This window comes from Eumetopias jubatus, unplaced genomic scaffold, assembly GCF_037043125.1.
Source record: "Eumetopias jubatus isolate StellerSeaLion01/CBP00866 unplaced genomic scaffold, mEumJub1_p1.0 scaffold_2, whole genome shotgun sequence".
Classification (NCBI taxonomy): domain Eukaryota; kingdom Metazoa; phylum Chordata; class Mammalia; order Carnivora; family Otariidae; genus Eumetopias; species Eumetopias jubatus.
The window spans coordinates 164,590,771-164,612,034 of NW_028274808.1; the positions used below are offsets into that span (position 1 = coordinate 164,590,771).

At 34.3% G+C, this 21,264-nt stretch overlaps 1 protein-coding gene across 1 annotated transcript in view; it reads left to right on the forward strand.

The window, feature by feature from the left end:
* Nucleotides 1-4,782, forward strand: part of GABRG1 (gamma-aminobutyric acid type A receptor subunit gamma1) — an 80,446-nt gene extending 75,664 nt beyond the window's left edge. Inside the window, exon 9 of the mRNA XM_028092548.2 lies at nucleotides 4,513-4,782. Coding sequence (XP_027948349.1) covers nucleotides 4,513-4,782 — 270 coding nt within the window. The remainder of the gene's footprint in view (nucleotides 1-4,512) is intronic.
* Nucleotides 4,783-21,264: the final 16,482 nt, after the last annotated feature.

Genomic DNA, 21,264 nt, shown 5'->3' on the forward strand with positions numbered 1-21,264 from the left:
TTTTAATTTTTTATTGTTATGTTAATCACCATATATTACATCATTTGTATCATATTTTTTATTGAGGTATTTTTGACTGTATATTGTGGGCAACTTCCTTCCTCAAGATTTTATTTTACAATGCTTTAGGTTTTTTTCTAAATTTACAATAACTTCTTGAATTTCTGAGAGCTCCCATTTTCTAAGTGTTCTCCCGCCTGTTTTCCTTAAGTGGACACAACATCCCTTCAAGTATTTCTGAGTGAACTAATTCAAAAGTTTAATATTCCTTTATGTTTCCTAAATCATTAGAATCAGTAATTCAGAATCAGTTTGTCTTCATGTTTTTCCTTTATACTGTTAGTTTACCTTGAAAGTTCTTGGTGATTTTTCTCCAGTAGGCCCAGCAAGCTTGACCTGTATGTAACTGTTGAGTGTGCAACTGTCACATTTCATTATCATGTGTGTGGAAGGGGAGCATGACATCTTACTGCTTCCAGACATACACACATGCACTCTAAAAGATGATGAGGGTATCACTAGAACATTCCAATAACAACTTCATGAGCCCTAGTCCTGCCTAGAGTGGCATGAATTTGTCTGTTTATTATTATTTTTTTTTTAGAAGTTACAGAATTCTACACATGAACAGACACCCACCTGTCAGCATCTCTACTTTTCTATATACACAGATGAACAGTGGTTCAAACAGCTGTAGCTATTCTGGAGATGGACATTTAACTAACGCCATGTGTCCCATCCTGCTTATTGTTTCAATTGTCCTGCATTAGAGTGTTTCTGAAGTGTCTTGGGTGGGAACAATAGCTCCCACACCCAGGTTTCCATTTTCTGAGCCTCTTCTGAAATGGGGCTTCCTTTGGTCTACCTTATCTGTTGGTCTATTTTCACCTGTTGCTCGCCTTTCAAAAACGTAGTATGAATTCCGACATGCTGATTGGCTGCTCCGCATCACGAAGATCCACTTCATGTCTGTTTTTAACACTGATGTGGATTTTGTAGTTTTTGAAATCCCGATTGATACTTCAATGGGATTTTATAAAAGTGGAGTGGAGAAAACCTGTGCTCAGGCTTGCATTCTCGCATGCAAAGTTTTTAAATGGGAAATTAATAACAGTAATATTAGTCAGTATGTCATAATATCAGTAACATGACTAATAACGTTTGATGTTCATATTTCTAATATTTAATAACATTGATGATTTTAGTATATGACACAAATAATAATTATAATATACAAACACATACATAAATATAATTTCATAAATATTTTATTTACTACTTAATATTTCTTTGGCATTAGTGTATCTTGGTGCTTGAAATATATTTTGTATACTTTACTGTATCACTAATATATAAATAATGTAATACTTATTCTCTCTCTCAAATAGTAAATAAATAAATCTTTAAAAAATAAAGGGGGCACCTGAGTGGCTTACTTGATTGAACCTCTGACTTAGTTTCTGCTCAGGTCATGATCTTGAGTCGTGAGACTGAGCCTCATGTTGGGCTCTGCGCTGTTGAGGGAATCTGCTTGAGACTCTCTCTTTCTCTGTCTTCCTCTGCTCTGAGCCCCCCCCCTCAAATAATAAATAAATCTTTAATATATAAGTAATGTAGTATTTAATATATAAGCAGACAAACATATCTTTAATAATGAGAATGGGATCAATGTCTCATAATGTTAAAGTCAGCTATATTCTTAGTGACTTTTTCAAATAACAAAATGGTATATTCTCAAAATTATATTATTTAGAGTAAAAGAAAATCTTACTCAGTGTGTAGTTTCTTTTTATATTACTTAAACTAATTTATTTTTTATTTTTTCAATACTTACTATTTTGGGGGGCAATAGGAGTTTTATTTGAGAAATTATAAGATGGGTAACACAGCTGCACTTCAGATAAATAAGGTTTGGAATGTGTATATTCTTCTGATTACTCTTTTAGTGGTTTCCAGGTCACAATCTATGTGTCAAAATATTTTATTTTATTGCTACTGTGTCAGCTCTTGGGATATTTTTCTCAGCATCTATAAAGTCTATTTCTGTTCACATCCATCCATTCATTAAAGTGTAGCTTCTTTTACTTTATGAACTTGTGTTTTGAGGGGGCAGCAGGAACTGGATGTCAATTGAAAGTGTCACTCCTGTAGAAGCTCTCCATGATTTTGACCACCAGAGATTAGTCTAGTTTTAAAATGAACGACTTGCAGTTTTTCTCCACTTTTGGACATTTTCATGTTTAATCATCCCCCTCATGCACAATTGATATCTTCCAACAAACACATCGTTTTCCTATTTAGGGCAGTGCTGAGTGATATATGGAATTTTGTGCCATGTAACCTTGAAATTGCCAACTAACAAACTTGTACTTTAATCACTTTTCATTCTGATTAGTATTTGAACATATGCTATTTAAGTATTAAGTGACAAGGAAATGAATACCAATTTGCCTCATTTTGTACATAAGTTTACTGTTTCGCTAAAATTTCGGACTCTAGTCAGGTATTCCCAAGTGTCAAGCTCAAAAGATATGTCATGAACATTTAATAATATACTGCTTCTGCTTTTTATGATACATCCAGGCAAGTGGAGTCATGAATTTATTTGTGTTTAGGGCATTGCTCCTTATCGTCAGGCTGCACACTTTGTTTCTAGTATTATGACTTGTGTGATGCATTTCTCTTTTAAAATATCACTAAATATGATTATTTGCTACTTTTACATCTACTGAATTTTAATATTTAGTAGTTTGAATTAGAAACAAAATAGATTTGAATATAGGTCCAAATATTTAAAAATTCTCTTTTGTGTCTTTTAAAACCTTTTCCATACAATGTTTGATTTTCATAGCTTTGAAATTTCTCTATTTCAAAATGCAGGATGAAAAAACTGTTGCAAACATTTTCATCAGGAAGAATTTAAGATCAGGTTAAAATAATTTTTATAATCTCAGCATTATATTTAGTGTTTAGATAATAAAGCCACCAATTACAACAAGTTGTAAGATTCACATTTTAATATAACCCCTAAAATACGCAGAAATTCTGAAGGGAGAGTTACTAAAACTAGTTTTCATTAATGTTTTAATTGCCATTTTATTCAAGAGTTCATTAAGTATTTTATCCAGTAGCATTTTTCATGAGGTCCATATTGTTGTTATTGTTGCTTGTTTTAGCATGTATTTTATACCAAATGGTGGTATTTCTTCTTCAAGCATCACCACTAGCAATGACAATGACAACAATAATATCACCTATGCTGAATACTTGCTCTGTTTCAAATGTTTTGCTGTGTGCTTTATGTACATCATCTCATTTAATTATCAAATGGATCTATGTATTATTGTGACTTTTGTATAGGAGAGGACACAGAGGTAGAAAGAAGAGCACTAACATTTTCTGTTCAGAGTGACATAACTCTCCTGGGCAGAGCTGGAATTTCTGTCCAAGCCTGTCTGACTCCGAAGTGATTGCTTTAGTGTTTCATGGTATCCTAGACTTGCTTGATTTTTAAATATTTTTTTAAATCTTTTTATTATAAAAGTATTAGAGTCTGGTATCCTAAAAAGTTAATTTGATATGTGTTTCAAATAATCCTGATAATAATAACTATTATAACTGGACAAGATGGGGCACTCATTTAAATAAGCCATGAAACTTACTCATCATAGCCATCACAAAGATTAGGTGCTAATATAATTCCAGCTGTGAGGATAACTATATTGGTAGAAGGAGTTGAATTTTGGGCACAGATGTTCTCAAACCTGAGTTTTTTTTTTAAAGATTTTTATTTAGTTATTTGACAGAGAAAGACAGCAAGAGAGGGAACACAAGCAGGGGGAGCGGGAGAGGGAGAAGCAGGCTTCCCGCCGAGCAGGGAGCCCGATGTGGGAATCGATCCCAGGATCATGACCTGAGCTGAAGGCAGATGCTTAGCCACTGAGCCACCCAGGTGCCCCATCAAACCTGAGTTTTTAACTCCTGCATATTCTGTCTCCAAAATATGATGCCTTATCCACTGCTACAAAGCCAACCTATGTCTTTTTTTATTCATTCACAGCTCCTCAAAGCTTTTCTGCATTTTCAAAATGTCATCTTTGCTCTTTGTTCTCATTATAACTAAAATAAATAAATTACATAATATAATAATAGCAAGCAGATACTTATAGCATATGAATGTTTTAATTTAAAATAGAGAAATATAGAGTTTATTTTTGTTTTAGAATTAGATTCATGGTTAACAATATTTTGGTGGGTTGATTTTCTAAAGCTATAAAATATATTGCATATTTGAAAGTATTTTCCCGCATGGTCTTTGAAATGGAAAATAATGTTATGTCTTACAAAGTAAATTATAATCTAAAAATGCATTGGGATCGAACACCTCTTTGATTTCTGTAAACTAAGGTTATTTTTATTACATACCAAGTCTTTTAGAGTTCGCCTTGAGGAGACAAATTGATCTTTCTTTATGATATTTTTTCTCAAAAACTCATTTATGATTTTACTCAGATGTCCCCTGGACTCCATCCTGGATCCACTCTGATTCCAATGAATAGCATTTCTCTGCCACATGGAGAAGAGGATTATGGGTATCAGTGTTTGGAGGGCAAAGATTGTACCAGCTTCTTCTGTTGCTTTGAAGACTGCAGAACAGGGTCATGGAGGGAAGGAAGGATACACATACGCATTGCTAAAATTGACTCCTATTCTCGAATATTTTTCCCAACAGCTTTTGCCCTGTTCAATCTGGTTTACTGGGTTGGCTATCTTTACTTATAAGTTCTATTTACCAGGCAAAAATCATAAGAAGTTTAACTGAATCCAATACAATCTATTGCACTTCAGTAATACGAAGTTTAAATTTAAAATGCAGAGAAACCAATGGTTAAAATGTAAAACTATTGTAACTGTTCTACGGATTCATAGGTAAATACAGTAGCGGCTTTCATGTTAATTACTTCACTGTATGTAAAAGGGATTAGTTGCAAAATTCCGTATAGTAAAATACTATTATATATTTTTACTTTAATCTTATTTATTTTACTTGTATCCCATTAAGATTTTGAATTTGTAAGTTCCGTGATTCATATTTTAAAGATGGAATATTTTAATAACTTTAATAATATTTTATTTAAATATAATCTATCATTGTTTGTAATGGGAGCCTAATCTCATGCCTAATGTTTATGTAGTAATTTTTTGCCTGGAAAATATTGTTATTTGATTTTTTCCCTTACTTCTTATTTGTATGCCCTGTTTCGAATAGAGCTAGTGAAAACCATAAAGCCATGATTTCCTGGCATCTATATCCAGATCTTTCACTCCCAAGAACAAACTAAATTAGAAGAAAAGGCCAATTTTTACCTTATTAAAAGGACAATTTTTATCTGTATTTTAATCAAGTCCATTTCCTGACACAATATTAAATAAAACTGTAGTTACTTTAGTTTTGATGATTTACAAACTAGGATGGAAACCGCCAAAGTAATTTCTTTTAAATACAGGTGAAAAAAAGTTACATTTAACCATTTTATTCTCTGCCTCGCAGCATTTATGAAGTATGAAGTTAACACTGAAATGTTTAGATCTACCAACACTGAAATTAAATACAGAAAGAACTGATTTTTTTCTTTATGCTCTACAAAAGTGTTAACGTTCCCTAAATGGACGAAAAACATTGAAGAACAGTGCTTGTATTCACTCGTTGTGGGAAAAGAATTATTATCTAGCAAATTGAGTAATGGTTCATATTGAAGATATGGTCTTAAATATATACTATTAATAACTGCCAGACTAAAAACATCTTAGAAATATAGTTTTAGGTGCGTATCGCATATTATCTTTGCCAGCTTCTATGTTTGGACACTGTCAGTTTTATATCTTTGTTGTAAATTGTTATGATGTTCTCTTTTTTAAAAAATGAGAGCAGGCTCAAAGTTCATGTTAAAAGTGGAGTTCTATTAGAGGCACCTCGAAGGAACACGAGTGTTGGAGCTCTGTAGATTCTTAAAGATAGGAGCAGAGAAAACCACACTAAAGTGTAGGGCATGTTGGTTGATAGTTTCCCAAATGCCTCTCTCATTACGAGGAGAGTTAAATTTAGGCTTTGGTCATTACATTCCTGTAAATAGTTTGGCATATCCGTCGATTATAAGGACTTCACCATGCATTCACCACTACCTAATTTTTTGGGAAATTACCAAAGTGATTTTGGAGATAAGCTTTAAAAATTGTTTTCATTGCCAAAAGCAAGCATGAGGATCAGGAGTTTTGTGATCAAAGCTTATCCTAGGGCATGTGGAGGGAGCTAGGGCCTCTGCATTTGATACTAGTTTTTAATGCAGTAATTCTGCCCACATGGTTAGAGAATACATGAATGAGGTTCTGGCATGGTTATGCTTATCTTTATAGAATATATAGTTGTTTTTTAATCTGAATACATTTCATTGTGCATTCCTCAACTAAATCAGAGTTTTTTTTCCTTTGATTATAAACCTCTGAAACAATGTAAGCATGACTTGAGTGATAATGCCCAATATCCACCGACACTACTTTTTTCGAATGGAGAGCCAAATTAAACTTTGGCCATGTATATATTCACTTACAAATAACTCACGCATTCATCTTTATAGCTGAGTATTGATGGATATTTTTAATGTGAATATTCACTTATGGATAAATGGAAAATGAAGTATCCATGAAGGATAAAACACTTTACTAAAATGTATTATGGCTATTTCTATGTTCTAAGCTGTAACCTGTTCATTTTCATGAAGGCAATTTGAATTCTGGGATTCTTCAACTTTATCTGAGCATGGCTGTATTTTAAAATACTTTAAAATGCTTAATATAAATAGCTTTGATTTTCTCATTGGTGTTCCATTAACTTGGCTTTAAATGTTAGCAATATTAACAAGTGGAAATAAAACTAATAAAAATATGAAAGATGCTTTACTATACACATTCATTGTATAAATCATTGAAACAAGCACTTTGTTTTCAAAGCAAGTGGAATTTTGAGCAGCTTTATTTAAACATGTAGATCAGAAAGAGAAGGGTACAAATCTTGGTATTTCTAATAATGAGAATAAAAAAGTGAAGTTGCAACTGGACTCTGTTTATAAGAAATCAAATCGAACTTATTTTTAAAGCAAATGCAGTCTAATTCCTGTCCCTTTCTTCTTTCAAGAAGTTTTATCATCTTGAGAAACAGGTTTCTAAAAAATCCTCCTTTCAGAGTTATATCTGAATTCATTGGACTCACTGGAATTTGTGCTTCCTAGCTGCTTTAAGTGGTTGTAGCACTAATACAGACCAAAGAAGTGGATGTAGAGTATAGGAAGGCTAAATGGAGCAGAATCATTTGGGAAAACATCAATTCACATAGACCCATCCTTTAAATATGTGACCAGGATGTACAAGTTCTGAGAAGGGAAACTGTGACTGGCACAATCTTATTCTCTTACATTTACAATTTCGTAATATTTTATTTATTCTTGAATTACATAGAAAACTTAGGCTCACTTGAAATTAATTCCTAAAATGCCAAGTAGTTTCTGAGGGGAAAAAAAGACAGACAGAAAGAAAGAAGGAAAGCAAGAGAAGAGAAAAGAAAAAAAAGACAGCTTCCCTGAGAATCTGGTAGGGAAAGGGCAAAATTCCTCAGTAAATCCAACTAAGTATAAAGTTTTAATATAAATAGAAATCAGACAATTTATTGGATGTTTTTTTAAGTTAAAGACATAGATTTCATTAAGGACTTATTAAAACTGATTAACTATAGGTTAAAGCACAGTAAATGTGTGTAGTTATAAAATCACCAGGTTTCTCCTTTAGTGTTCCCATATCTGACATTAATACAGTGTCATAGAATATGCTGCAGTTTTGCTTAATAGCAAGGCCAAAGTTGAGGGCTGCATGCTTGTCAATGATCTAGCATCAAAAAGAATGATTGATAGTACTCTCAGATCAAGGGGCCCATAACTGTAAAATGGGAAATTGTATTCCAAGTCAATATGTTGTGTTTTGTTTTGTTTTTAAAAGATTTTATGTATTTATTTGAGAGAGAGAGCAAACAAGAGAGAGCATGCACACAACCAGGGGGAGGGGCGAAGGGAGAGAGAGAAGCCGACTAGCCACTGAGTGGGGTCCCCGAAACGGGGCTTAATCCTAGGACTTCAGGTCAGGACCTGAGCTGAAGGCAGATGCTTAAGGCACCCCCCAAGTCAACATGTTGTAACCAAATGCATCTTGTACTTTGATTACGCAAAAGGGTGATTTAGATAGGATCATTTGCTCAAGTAAAATTTAAATTAATAACCAATAATTGAATAAGCACCTAATAAATGGATAAGTACATATATAAAACTATCAAACTTCTATGCCAGGGCCCATTTTCACTTGGAAAATTTCCTGTAGCAAGATACCACATTCTCGATCATTTCATTGATCTTACTTAGCACTGGAATTGAAGTGATTCAGTGGACATTTAGTGAGTTAGCATTTGTCCCACCAAAAACATTTTTGAAAATAATTTCTGACCAAGCTATTATTCTTTACATCATCAAATTTACTTAACTGCTCAATGTCTTGCCATATGAAGTACAGACATACTGGGTCTCATGTTTCCGTTGGTCATCATTGTTTCTCACTGTTATATGAAGCCCTTGACAAGTCACTGTAAAGTCACAGAAACCATTACTAAATCACTGTCAAAAACACTCCACATGGCGGTGTCTGGGTGGCATAGTGGGTTAAGCATCCTACTCTTGGCTTCAGCCCAGGTTCTGATCTTGGGGTCGTAGGATTGGGCCCTGCGTGGGGCTCCACGCTCAGCGTGGAGTCTGCTTGGAATTCTCTCTCTCTCTCTGCCCACCATTCTCCTCTTTCTCTAAAAATGGATAAATAAATCTTTTTTTTTTAAAGATTCCAAATGGAGTTTCCAAACTCTAGTAAATATAAGGTCAGTTCTGCCTTTTTTTGTCTTTGCATTTTGGAAGAGACATAACCTAATGCAAAATATTTATGCAGAACTTCCTATGCATAAGGTACAACAGGGGATATATAAAGATGAAATCTCAAGAAACATATAGTGAGAGGATTAGTTATGCAATTTAAGGAGGGAGGATAACTCTGGGAAAGTTTCCACAGATGGGAGCTTGAGAATTCAATATATCACTAGGTGAGGTTAACTAGAGATCACACTTCCAGTTGAGTAAACAGCTTGACTAAAGAAACAGAAGCATGGGCACAAATAAAATTCCATTTTAATTGGAAGTTAAGACGCATATAGAGACAATTAAAGATGAGACAAACAAAGATAGGTTAGGCCTTATGGTAAAGAGGCAAAAATACAAACCGCAGGGGGCTGGGTGATAGTCTAAATTCATGGAGAGTTCACAAAGATACTTAAGTAGAAAACAATCATTGTTAATACTGCAGAACTTTCCTCTCGTTGGTGTGTGATGTTTGGAGTAAGAAAGGCCAAAGCCAGTTAGGAAGCAACTATAAAACAGGAGGTGAGGGAGGAAGAAGGTTAGTACTGCGGTGATACAAGTTCAGTGGAGGAAAGGGAAAGCTAGCCCCTGAATGAGAAAGGAAAATGGAGACGGAACGGTGATGAACAGGCAGCATTAACGGAGTGACATGGTGTGCGTGAGGAGAGCGGGGGTCCTGTAGTGAACAGTACGGACATGTGTGTAAATAGACACTAAAACACTACAAGGAAGTTATGGAGGCATTACAATCTTGTTTGCTGTTACTTTGAACATTTCAATCAAATGCTTATCTTTTTCCAATTGATATATGTTTTTCCCACATTAGGAATGAGGAAAAAGAAAAATCTCCTGAAGTACAAATCATAAGGCAGGTCTGTCCAGATTACTATTATTATTTAAATCTATTTCTCATTAAAAGGGCTTTCTTTCCAAATAATTTTCTCTTCTTTCTTTCAAACTGAGAAAGAAAAAATAATGTATTTGGACAAAGAAGGGAGGAAAACTGGCAGTAGGAAATAGGTTGCTGTGGGATGAGACAAATCCAAGAAGTTGATTTGTATTCTCAATTTCTGAAGTGTTTATCTCAAAATAAATAAATAAATTTTTATTGTTGGACCATGAAAAGTACCTGGACCATGAATAGTTTGAATCTGTGAATGGATAGGATAAGCCTGTGAAAACTGTAAGGCAGTTAAGCACAAAGGGCTAATTAACAGACTTTAAAGACATGACTGACCTAAATTATGGAAATAGTTTGGATCTCGATAAAACACTGTAATAACAGCTATTTGCACCCATTAAGTGTATCCGGTCACTTCATATAATAAAGTTTTATGGCTTGTGATTGTAATGGCTTCTGTTGTCTGCTTCTGCCTTATCATTTTGGGGAACATTTTGTGAGTGTGTGGCAAAGGTAACTCAACTTTTCAAAGTATTCTGTACTTTGACGATTCTAAGTGCAAAATAAAGTCAGTAACTTTGGAATGAGAAACAGTGTTACGTTCTCTTAAAATGTGTTTTTTTAAATAGTTTTCCTACAGATATGTCCCTTTATTGTTTTGGTAGTATATAATCATGACTTTAATGTTTAAATTAAGTTCCTGATCAATGTTGTTTTAGATTTTTCCAATGAAAAACATAAACAAGGTTTTCTCTTTGATAGAGAGCTCTGAAAATGAACTATAAAAAGGTAGGTAAGGTAGTTCATCTTTATGCATGATTTTCACTACAAAGACTATGAATTTCTGGATTATTCTAACAACCTGGGATTTCATCCTAATATGAACTGTGAGATATTCTTCCCCAGGTGAGTCAATGAGAGCAATATATATTACATGGATTATACCCAGGCCATTCCAAATACTCCATGTCATGAAAGTGTCTTATTTCATTTGAGGAAATAGGGATGGAAAATTAAAAGCCAGAAAATCAGCAAAGAGGGTATTTTCTGCTTCACCCTTGAAGTTCTCTGTTCTCTGCCACCATGGCAGAGTACTTAAAAAAGAAAAGAGTTTATGAGTTTTCCTTCAGGTCCAGTGCTGTTTCCATAAAATACTGAAGAAGATGGAGGAGGATTTAATGTTTATTGAGCACCTGCCATTGTCTGGAACTTTAAGCTTTCTATATTAATAATGTAGTATTCAGAGCAAAGAGCTCTCTTTAACAGATGGGAAAACCAAGGCTCAGTATGTTAGATTCATTCTCCAAGCTCATATGCCTGTAACCTGAAATTAAATTTAGAGACCCTTATCTTTCAATTACATGGAACTACTCTAATGACAAAATGATTGTTCATATTCTAACACTAAGACAGATTTCCTTCACAAAAGAGAAGTTTAGACCTAAAGCATAATCTACTCAGTTCTGTTTAATGCACAAAAATATTCTATTATTTAGTAAGAGCATGATCTTTACCAGCTTATTTGTTATTTCCAATGTGGACTTCATTTTAGCTGAAATGTTTTAAATATGTACTAAAAGTGTTCTGAAAAATTCTCCTGCCATCCAATCAAATATAATACAGACTGTTGACTTTCTAGAAAAGGAATTGGCAAACTATGGCTACGGCACTGGTGATTTGAACACAGCCACTCCGTTCATGTATGTATTGTCTATGGTTTCTTTTGCACGACAAGAGCACTGTTGAATAAGTGCAACAAAAATCAAGTGGCCCATAAAGCCGAAATATTTTTCTCTGGCACTTGAGAAAGTTTGCCAACTTATATTTTGGAATAACTTTACTTGTGACGTTTAAAAATGTACCACATTTTTAAAAATTCATTTTCTTATTTTTTTATTCTAATTTTTTAAAAGATTATTTATTTGAGAGAGAGAGAGAACATGGGCTGGGGGAGGGGCAGAGGGAGAAGCAGACTCCCTGCTGAGCAGGGAGCCCTATGTGGGGCTCAATCCCAGGACCCCAGGATCATGACCTGAGCCGAAGGCAGACACTTAAACAACTGAGCCACCCAAGCCCTCCCTTTTTTATCTGAATTTAAAAGAAAAAGATCTTAGTTAAAAAGAGTTTTATGTGAAATAATGCACTTAATTGCTTTCCACTGTATTTTATAGTTTCAGCCCCTCTCAAATAGACATTAATTGAGGCTCTGTTTTCTTGTTTAGAATTTGTAAAAAAAAAATTATTGTAAATCTGTTTTATTAATGAAAATACATGCTTCCTCATAATTATTTCAATGTTATTTGAAGTAGATAAAGTAGATTAATCTAGAGAGAAGATTGCTATTGCCACCAAAATTGACACAAGATGCTTTAAGTAAAAGAAAAGTGATAAATGCAAATATTAAAGTAATTTTAATATTTTCCCCCTTAGAAAACATGAAGTATGTTTTCTCATTAAAATTGTTTGTGTCAAAATAAAATCTTGCTTTTAATATTTTCACGGTATTAAAATCTAAGCAGCCCTTTCTGAATAATTTCACTGGAATAAATATTTAATTTACTGTGCACATTACTCATGTACTTTCCCTCTGCATTTCAGGATGTGCACTTCAATTATTAAAATTTACATTTCAAATAGTCACCAAAAGTATTTTGTTAAAAATTGTATGCTCTGAATAAAATAGGATGCTTCTTTCAGGTAATTCTGTATAAGAAGTAACTTAGTAATGACATCCTCAACATTTAGCATAAATCAAATTTCTGAATATTGATTCAAGTATACTACTAAAACTTTCTTATATTCAAACTAAGATTTAGATTTTTAATTATTTTTAGCTTCTAACCTTCAAATAATTGTGCTAACATTTCAATTCTTCATTCTGACTTGTCTTTTTAAAAGATTACACTCATAATAAAAATTTTGAAAGACCTCATTTTGCATTATTATAAATAATATTAGCATACTGTTTTACTACACAAGTATCTTTATATTAATGATCTCAGCTGACCATTAGCAAAGTCTATGGGAAATGAGGGACCAATAGTAAGCACTTCATTTGGCAAACAAGAACTCTGTGAACCAGAGAGTGTGGGAGACCTGGTGAACATCCCACATCAAGCTCTTGCCTTTTTCTTATAAATTCTGTGTCTACAATGTAAACTCTGGATTTTAAGGTATGTTAAAAAAGAATTTGAACAATTTGTCCAGCAGGCATAATCCCTCCCATCTTCCCTAACTCTGTCTCCCTTTTTGTAAGAAAATGTATTTTCACCTCAGTGTTTTTGATGTGTTTTTCAGTCATGATCCCAGAAAGAGAATGATGGGATATTTGAATTGTGTAATTTGAGAAGGGTTTAATAAAAGGACACTTTATGAAAGTACAGATAAGAGTTAGAAAAACCCCCAAGCATCTTCTAGAATCCTGAAACTAATTACAGAAGTAGTAGTGAGTGCTAAAGGACCAAGGGGAAGGGAATAGGCAGGAAGCTAGAAGGAAAGAGCTGTAGGCAAAAGGACATTTGAGAGGTGCCTAGGTGGCTCAGTCCGTTAAACGGCTGCCTTCGGCTCAGGTCATGATCCCAAGGTCCCGGGATTGAGTCCCGCGTTGGGCTCCCTGCTCAGCAGAGAGCCAGTTCTCCCTCTCCCTCTGCCTGCCACTCTGCCTATCTGTGCTCTCTCTCTCTCTGTCACATAAATAAATAAAATCTTTTTTTAAAAAAAGGACATTTGACAGGCACTGTGACCTTTAACTGAAGGACACTGGCATCTCATGGCAACTCTGCTGGAGGGAACCTGTAGAATAAATATCTCACTGACATCTCTTCCCTTCTTCCTTTGATTTTCTGCTAGTGCTCATCATTGGCAAACCCTACTGAAAGCCAGAGGTCAAGGGGGACTTTAATCTAATCCTTACAGTCAGTTTTCTGGGACACAGAGGAGAGAGCGGAAGGCTAGAAGAATTTGGAGGGGAAATGGAACATACTCAGAATAATGTTTGAGGACAATACTGGGAGATTCAGAAATGATTACAATTAATATACCTTAAGGTCATATATTTATTTTCTCTCTACCTGGAAAATAAGAGTTAGAACCACCCCAGGCAATACTGAGTTCTTTGCTTCCCACTACAGGGTCAATAGCCATGACTGGGCCAAGATGCCTTGGCAAGCTTAACTCAGGCATCAAGGAAGAATCTCCATCTCTCCAACTCCATTTTCCCTGATATTGGCAGGTAAAATTTTGGCACATTGGTGCAATAAATTTCTAAGTATATATTTGCTCTAAGAGCCAAGGACTACTTTGCTAGATTTTTTTTTAAAGTGACATTTGTTGCCAAAGTTCTGGTTAATATTAGTGATTTTCTTTTCTTTCTTTCTTTTTTTTTTTTTTTTGTCTCCATGGTAAATTTTTTTTTGTTTTCCTGACACTTTGAATGGAGGAAGAGAAGCTGGGCCAAGAAAGGCAAGATCTGAATCTTCCTAGTGCTTCCTTTCTTGCTAAGATTACAATGACTATGACATACTTTCTGAGTTTGATAATTCTTATAAAGCATAATAAAATAGTATACACTGAGCTTTTACAATGTGCCCAGAATTATTTACAAAAATTCAATCATGAATGAGGGTGCGACTTTAAAATGTATCAGTAGTATTGGCTGGCCCCACAATTGAACAGTTATGATTCAACATGAACACACCATAGTTCAATTCTAATTTAACCACCTTCGACAAATAATTAATGCAGGAAATTGCGGGTGACATGTTGAATAACTATGATGGGACTAAGAACCATGTTTTTCTAAGAACTTGTAGGACAGAATGGCTTCTGAGAATGAAAAAGGAGTGGGCAATAACAAATAATATGACAATAAGAAAAGTAATTATAGCCAGCACATAATACTCACTTGATATTGTCCTAAGAGCTTTATTCAGATTAACCAGCCTAATCCTTATACTAGCCTAAGAAGTAGATAGTATTATTATCCCCAGTTTACATAAACAGAAGCTGAGGCACAGAGTGGTTGAGATACTTGCCCAAGGACGCAGAGAAAATGAGTGGTACAGCTGGAATTAAACCCAGGCATGCCAGCCTGGAGCCTGTGCTCTATATCACACTACAAAACTGCCTCCGTAAGCATCTAAGCTCCACATACCCAGTCTAAGCCCTAAAGTATTAATATAAATGTATTTCTTTTGTGGTCACTGACATTGAAGGATAGAATTAGCAGGACATGCATGTCCAGAATGGTATTAAAAGCAGAAGATTTCATTAAGGGTCTAACAATCTGGAGAAACAAGATTATTTGTATAGGTCTATATAACTGGAGAGTAAAAGGCCAAAGGTTAATTGTTCTAACATAAAACTACAAGGATGCAGGGGTAGATAAAAAGGGCAATCTCTAAATGATATCTACAGATTTAATGTTTTAAATTATTTTATTAATTAAAATTACTTCTATAATGATCCAGCAATACTATCCATATCCAAAAGAATTAAAACAGGATCTTTGTACACCCATGTGCATTGTAGCATTATTCACAATAGCTAAAAGTTGGAAGCAACCCAATGGCCAACGACAGATGAATGGATGAAGAAAATGTAGTATATGCATACAATGGAATCTGATTCAGCTTTTAAAAAGAAATAAATTATGTGACATGCTACAACATGGATGAAACTTGAAGACAATATGCTAAGTGAAATAAGCCAGTCACCAGAAGATAAATACTGTAGATTCCATTAATATGAGTTATCTGAGGTGGTCAAACTCACAGAAACAAAAAATTGAATGGTAGTTGCTGTGGGATGGTGGAAATGGGGAATTGTTTAATAGGCATAGAGTTTCAGTTTTGCAAGCTGAAAAAGTTCTAGAGATCTATTGCAAAATAATGTAAATATAATTAGCACATCTGAACTGTACACTTAAAAATGGTTAAACTGATAAATTTTATATTCTGTGTTTTTCACCGTAATTAAATATGTATCTGTTAGTAGATAGGTAGATGATAGATTGATAGATGATGGATAGATAGATAGATAGATGATAGATAAATTACCTCTAAAATCTTCTTTGCAGAGTGGATATAAGTGGGTGGCATCTAGAACAGTCATTATATTTAGGAAAATTAAAACCCTTGTTGTGTAATAAAAAACAAAAACAAAAAACAAAACGGCTTTGAAATTATGTAGAATTAGAACCAAATCCTAGCCCTCCCTTATTTTTGTGTGACCACAGACAAATTTCTTAAACTTGTAAGCCTTACTGTTTTGTTTTAATTGATTTAGTAAAGATAACTTTTATAGAAACTTTTGGCATCTTTCAGATGATCCAAAATTATTAATATCTGCTCTGATGATTATGTAAGGGGAAAGAGTTATGAAAAAGAGATTTCTTGAAATGATGACATTCTGATCCAGGGTGGTAATAGGAAGATGCATTGTACAGCAGTTGAGGATGTTAGATGCCCAGTTTGTAGCCCATCTCTGTTAGTTACTGACTATATGACACTAGGGAAACTACTTCACCCCACCAACCACCCTCATCTCAACTGTAAAACAAGGATGACAATAAACGCAATGACTCCATAGGATGTGCAGTAGACAATGTGAAGTGAGTGCCAAAGAAGATTATTCACAGCTCCTTTCTTCTCCCAGCTTTGCTCTTCTATAGAGGCAAACGAAGCAAATAAATATTTGTCTCCTCATACTTTTTTTTTATAATTTAAAGGTGACCACGTGATCCAGTCCCCATTAATTAGATGTAAGAAAGTACCTGAGTCTTCCTTCCAGCAAACTTTTCTTTTTCTTGTTAAGAATTATATGAGGCTGGTGGGTACATTCAGTCCTTAGATCTGTCAGCTTTTGGCCTTTCCCTTTTTCCTCCCTCAAATTTAGACACAAGACCTGGAGGTGTAAAAGTTGATGTATAGAAAGAACAGAGATCATACCCCTGCTGAGTTGCTAAATAAGCCTTAGACTGCTTATCCCAGGATTTCTTGTCTTTATGAGTTAAAAAATAAGCCTCTATTTTTAAAGACACTGTACAGGCATATTGCAAGCATTAAAAGAAGCAAGAAAAGGAAAGCACTTACTTGCCTGCAGCAAGTTATTATTGACAGACATGGGTGCCAAGTTGCATATGCATCTCATGACCCTTCTATTTCATATTCTATGATGCAGAATATATGGTAGAAGAAGAATGCATTAGTATCAATCTCCAAGTAAGCCATAATTCAATATTTTTATCACTTCCTTAACTTTTGCCAATAAATACATAATTGTAAGAGGCCAAATATATTAGGAGTTTCCTCAGTTTTTTCACAGGGCTGTTGTTCCAATATATCCTGACTGAGTAGTTGAACAGTAAGGAAGGTAGACATTCAAGAATGCATGTGAATAAATTGTGAGAACTTTCAAAGGGTTTGCAAAAAATCATTTTTGGTAAGGATTTCACAGTTGCATAAAAAAAAGGATGTGAATCTGGTTTGGACCATTTTAATGAGCTTAAAATATCTTGGGGGGAGTAGAGTGTGTTTACCATATGCTGAAGCCTTAGTTCATTGATTAGTTTATTGAGCCATGCTGACTTCCTAGTATAAAGCTGATTCATTTTGTGATTCATCATAGGAAAGCTAATAAGTTGAAATGCTTCTTTGACTATTCTGAAAAATGTGTTTCCTAATGGTCTTTAAATGGTGTGGTTTTCAACCATGACCTGCTTTCCTTAAAACTATCAAGATGAAAATTAAAATAACATTTAAACTAAGATGAAATATGCAATGAAGTAATGATGTGGCTGGCTCTTCGCAAGTACTATATAAAGCAAATTATACTTCCAGAGTTCCATTATTTACTGTAACAGTTGCACGGTAGATTGTGTTTTTTCAGAAATGGTTGCAACCACATTGCCGAATGTACATGTTCTTTTTACAATGTGATTTTGACCTTCCTCCAGTTAAGAGGTAAGACTTATGTTATTTCTTTATAATCTGGAAAGGCTTGTAATTCTAGTGGAAGTAATGATGCAAACATTCCAATGTTAGATCATAAAAAATAATACAACTTTTACCTAGTTCTCTTGGGGTACTCGGTCCTACAAACTACCTAGTATACTGTGAGGAGGCCCAAAATAGCCTACACAGAGAAATCACGTGGAGAGATAGTATGTAGGTGTTCTTAGCCTTTAGGCCAACTAAGGTCCCAGCTGACAGTATCAAACTACTCAACAAGTGAGTGAAGACGTCCCGGGATTAATTCCAGTCCTCAGGTACTGAATTGGCTCTACCTATTTAATCTTCTTCCCTGAGGCCCCAGACATAGTGGAATCAGGACAAATCATCCCCATTGTGCCATATCTGAATTCTTAATCTATAAAAACTAAGAGCATATCAACAGGAGTGTTTCATGCAGTACGTTTTGAGGTATTTTAGGCAGTAATAGTAACTACTGCAACTTTTCTTCTTTAGAAATGAAGGAGCTGTGAGTGATGGAACCTAGGATTCTTTAGTGATAGTAATGCTATAACCTATATATTCATTCTATATCATCTCTCCAATTCTGAATAAATGTGAGCCTCATGAATGCAGGGATATATATGTATTTCTTAATTTAAATGCCTCCTAGGCCAGGTGGGTTGTTTAAATATACAATTTCTGAAGCAGCCTACCCAAGACTGGTATGAGTAGATAGAGTAGCAAACTGAAAAGCATATATACTAAGTAAGGCACTTAAATTAATATTTGTTTCAATATTCTGGGAAAACCCATACATACTACATACTACATACCTGTTGTTCCTACTTTCGTGATTTATTTGTCTCTAGTTCCACTGTGAGCTCGTAAACACAATCTTCATTATCCCCTGAACTCCTAAATTGGCTCAAAATTCTGATGTTTCTCCTTCCACCCTTATTCATTGCAATCTAATCTCCACACACTTTGAAGTTTGTTTGTTAATATAAATTCATTCAGTTACTCATTTACTAGAAAGTCATGTTAACATTTGGCCTTGCCAACAACTACAAGATTGTCTAGTGTCACTTCAAAGCCCCTGGAGTGCTAATAACTAAGAACTTTGTTATAATTTATTATTTTTGCTTAAATTATTCTTTCCCCTATAGTTTGCTTTGTTGTCCCTTTCTTGTATTTTATATCTAAGCTTAATCGTAATCTAATGGAGGCATCCTCTGATAACTCTATAAATGTGGGACCCTACAATTATTCTCTATTCTCCATATCTGACTGATCTGAGTCCCATTTATTCACTTTGAAGCACTTATTATAAACGGTAACTTTTATAAATATTTACACAAATATTGATCTATTGGTTAATTGATTGTCTATTTTCTATGTTGTAAACTTCAGAAAGTCAGGGTCCAAAATAGCTGCCACATAAGAGGAAATTAATAACTATTATTTGAAAAAAATATTGAAATAACGGTTCAAAGACAGAAAAGCTATAATTATACCCTGATTATAAGACAACAAATGTGTGAAAAATTTCCTTTAAAAAGTATGGAACAAGATATAGTCTATCGAGCAAATGGACGGTATTTAATGTATCATTATCAATGAGAAAAAAAGAAAATGGATTGAATAAAAATTCAATCAAATAATATAACAAATGCAAGAAAAATCAAAAAAGAGGAAAATGACAAAGACAGAAAATTGTAAACTGATAAACATGACGTGAACTGATTAGATTAACACAGGCAAGCAATTGAAAAGTAAAGAAGAAAAAACACTGATAAAACAAGTGAGAATAAAAAGATAATTCATGTAAACAATGTTGGAAACGTAAGCAAGATAAAACATCAGTTAAAGAAAGACTTGAAGCATCTTAAAGTACTTTGTACAATTACACAATAGTAACAAGTCAACAAGAACTACCCAAGATTGAAATGGAAGTATTAGCTACCGCAATAACACTGTGAATCAAGAAGGAAAGGCACTGGAGCCAGAGAAATGTAACAAAGAATTATTTTACATTTCAAGGAATAGACCAGAAATAAGTTTTTAAATTTCTCAATTTGACTTTTCCACAAAACTTATTCAAAATCTGGAAAAAAGGAGGAACGAAGAAAACTATAGGCCTGTTGCATAGGTGTCAGTAATACATTTCATATGATATTCCAGCAAACAAAATTTCAGCAGCCATAATTCCATGACTGACAGACTAGATCTTCTGAGGTGATAATCCAAGAGGGCTGTGATCACCAATACCTCACAGAAATCATGAAGACATGAATTAAATACATTATGATACATTCTTTATATATTCTTATTATAGATGTGTGTGTGTATATATACACACATATATATTATACATTAATTCATTTAATTTCTAGAGTTTCCTTATGGTATTTTTTTAGTTGTATTTATTTATTTGTCAGAGAGATAGAGCACAAGCAGGGGGAGCAGCAGACAGAGGGAGAAGCAGGCTCTCACTGAGCAGGGAGCCCAAAGCGGGACTCGATCCCAGGACTCTGGAATCATGACCTGAACTGAAGACAGATGCTTAACCTGCTGAGCCACCCAGGCATCCCTTCCCTATGTCATTTTAAAATGAGGTAGTGAAGGGGCACCTGGGTGGCACAGTCTGTTAAGCATCCAACTCTTGATTTCATCTCAGGTCATGATCTCTGTCAGGGTCCTGAGATGGAGCCCTGGATTGGGCTCCTCCCTCAGCAGGATTCTCTCTCTCCCTCTCTTCCTTCTCTCTCTCTCTCAAATAAATAAAGTCTTTTACAAAATTAAAAAAATAAAATGATGTAGTGAAGATTTTGGTAGTAGAATTATCTGTTCAGGTCGTGTTGTTGGTAAATGGCAGAGTAAGATTTGAAGTTGGATTAGCCTGACTAATTACAATGTGTGTTTGTGTGTGTGTTTCTTTATTTCACAGTTGGATATAGAGAAAAATAAAAGAAATGTGGTTACCTCTATAAAAAGCAAAATAAGTTAAGTCACAGAAACATTAGGAACAGTGGCTCTCAATGGGAAATATTATAAACATCATGGATTATTTTCTCAAATGATATTGTTTTAGAACAATATTTTATTTCCAAATTGCTGAAATACCACAAATACGAACACATTCTCATTTCAAAAGTGCATTAATAAGCAATAAAAGTGAAGTGAAAGTAATAAAGTGAAGACAAATCGCCGTTGGGATTGATGAGAGCACCTATTAATGAAATTAGACTTTTAAAGGCCATAAAAATGATAAATAAAAAACTTAAACTTTTGTAGTAAATTGTAAAAAATGGACTAATCAGCCTGTTTGTGATAATTGCAAAGTGCCCGAGGAATCTTGCTATTGTTTTACTGCCTATTCAAATTAATTGGAATCTAAATATGATTTCTTTCA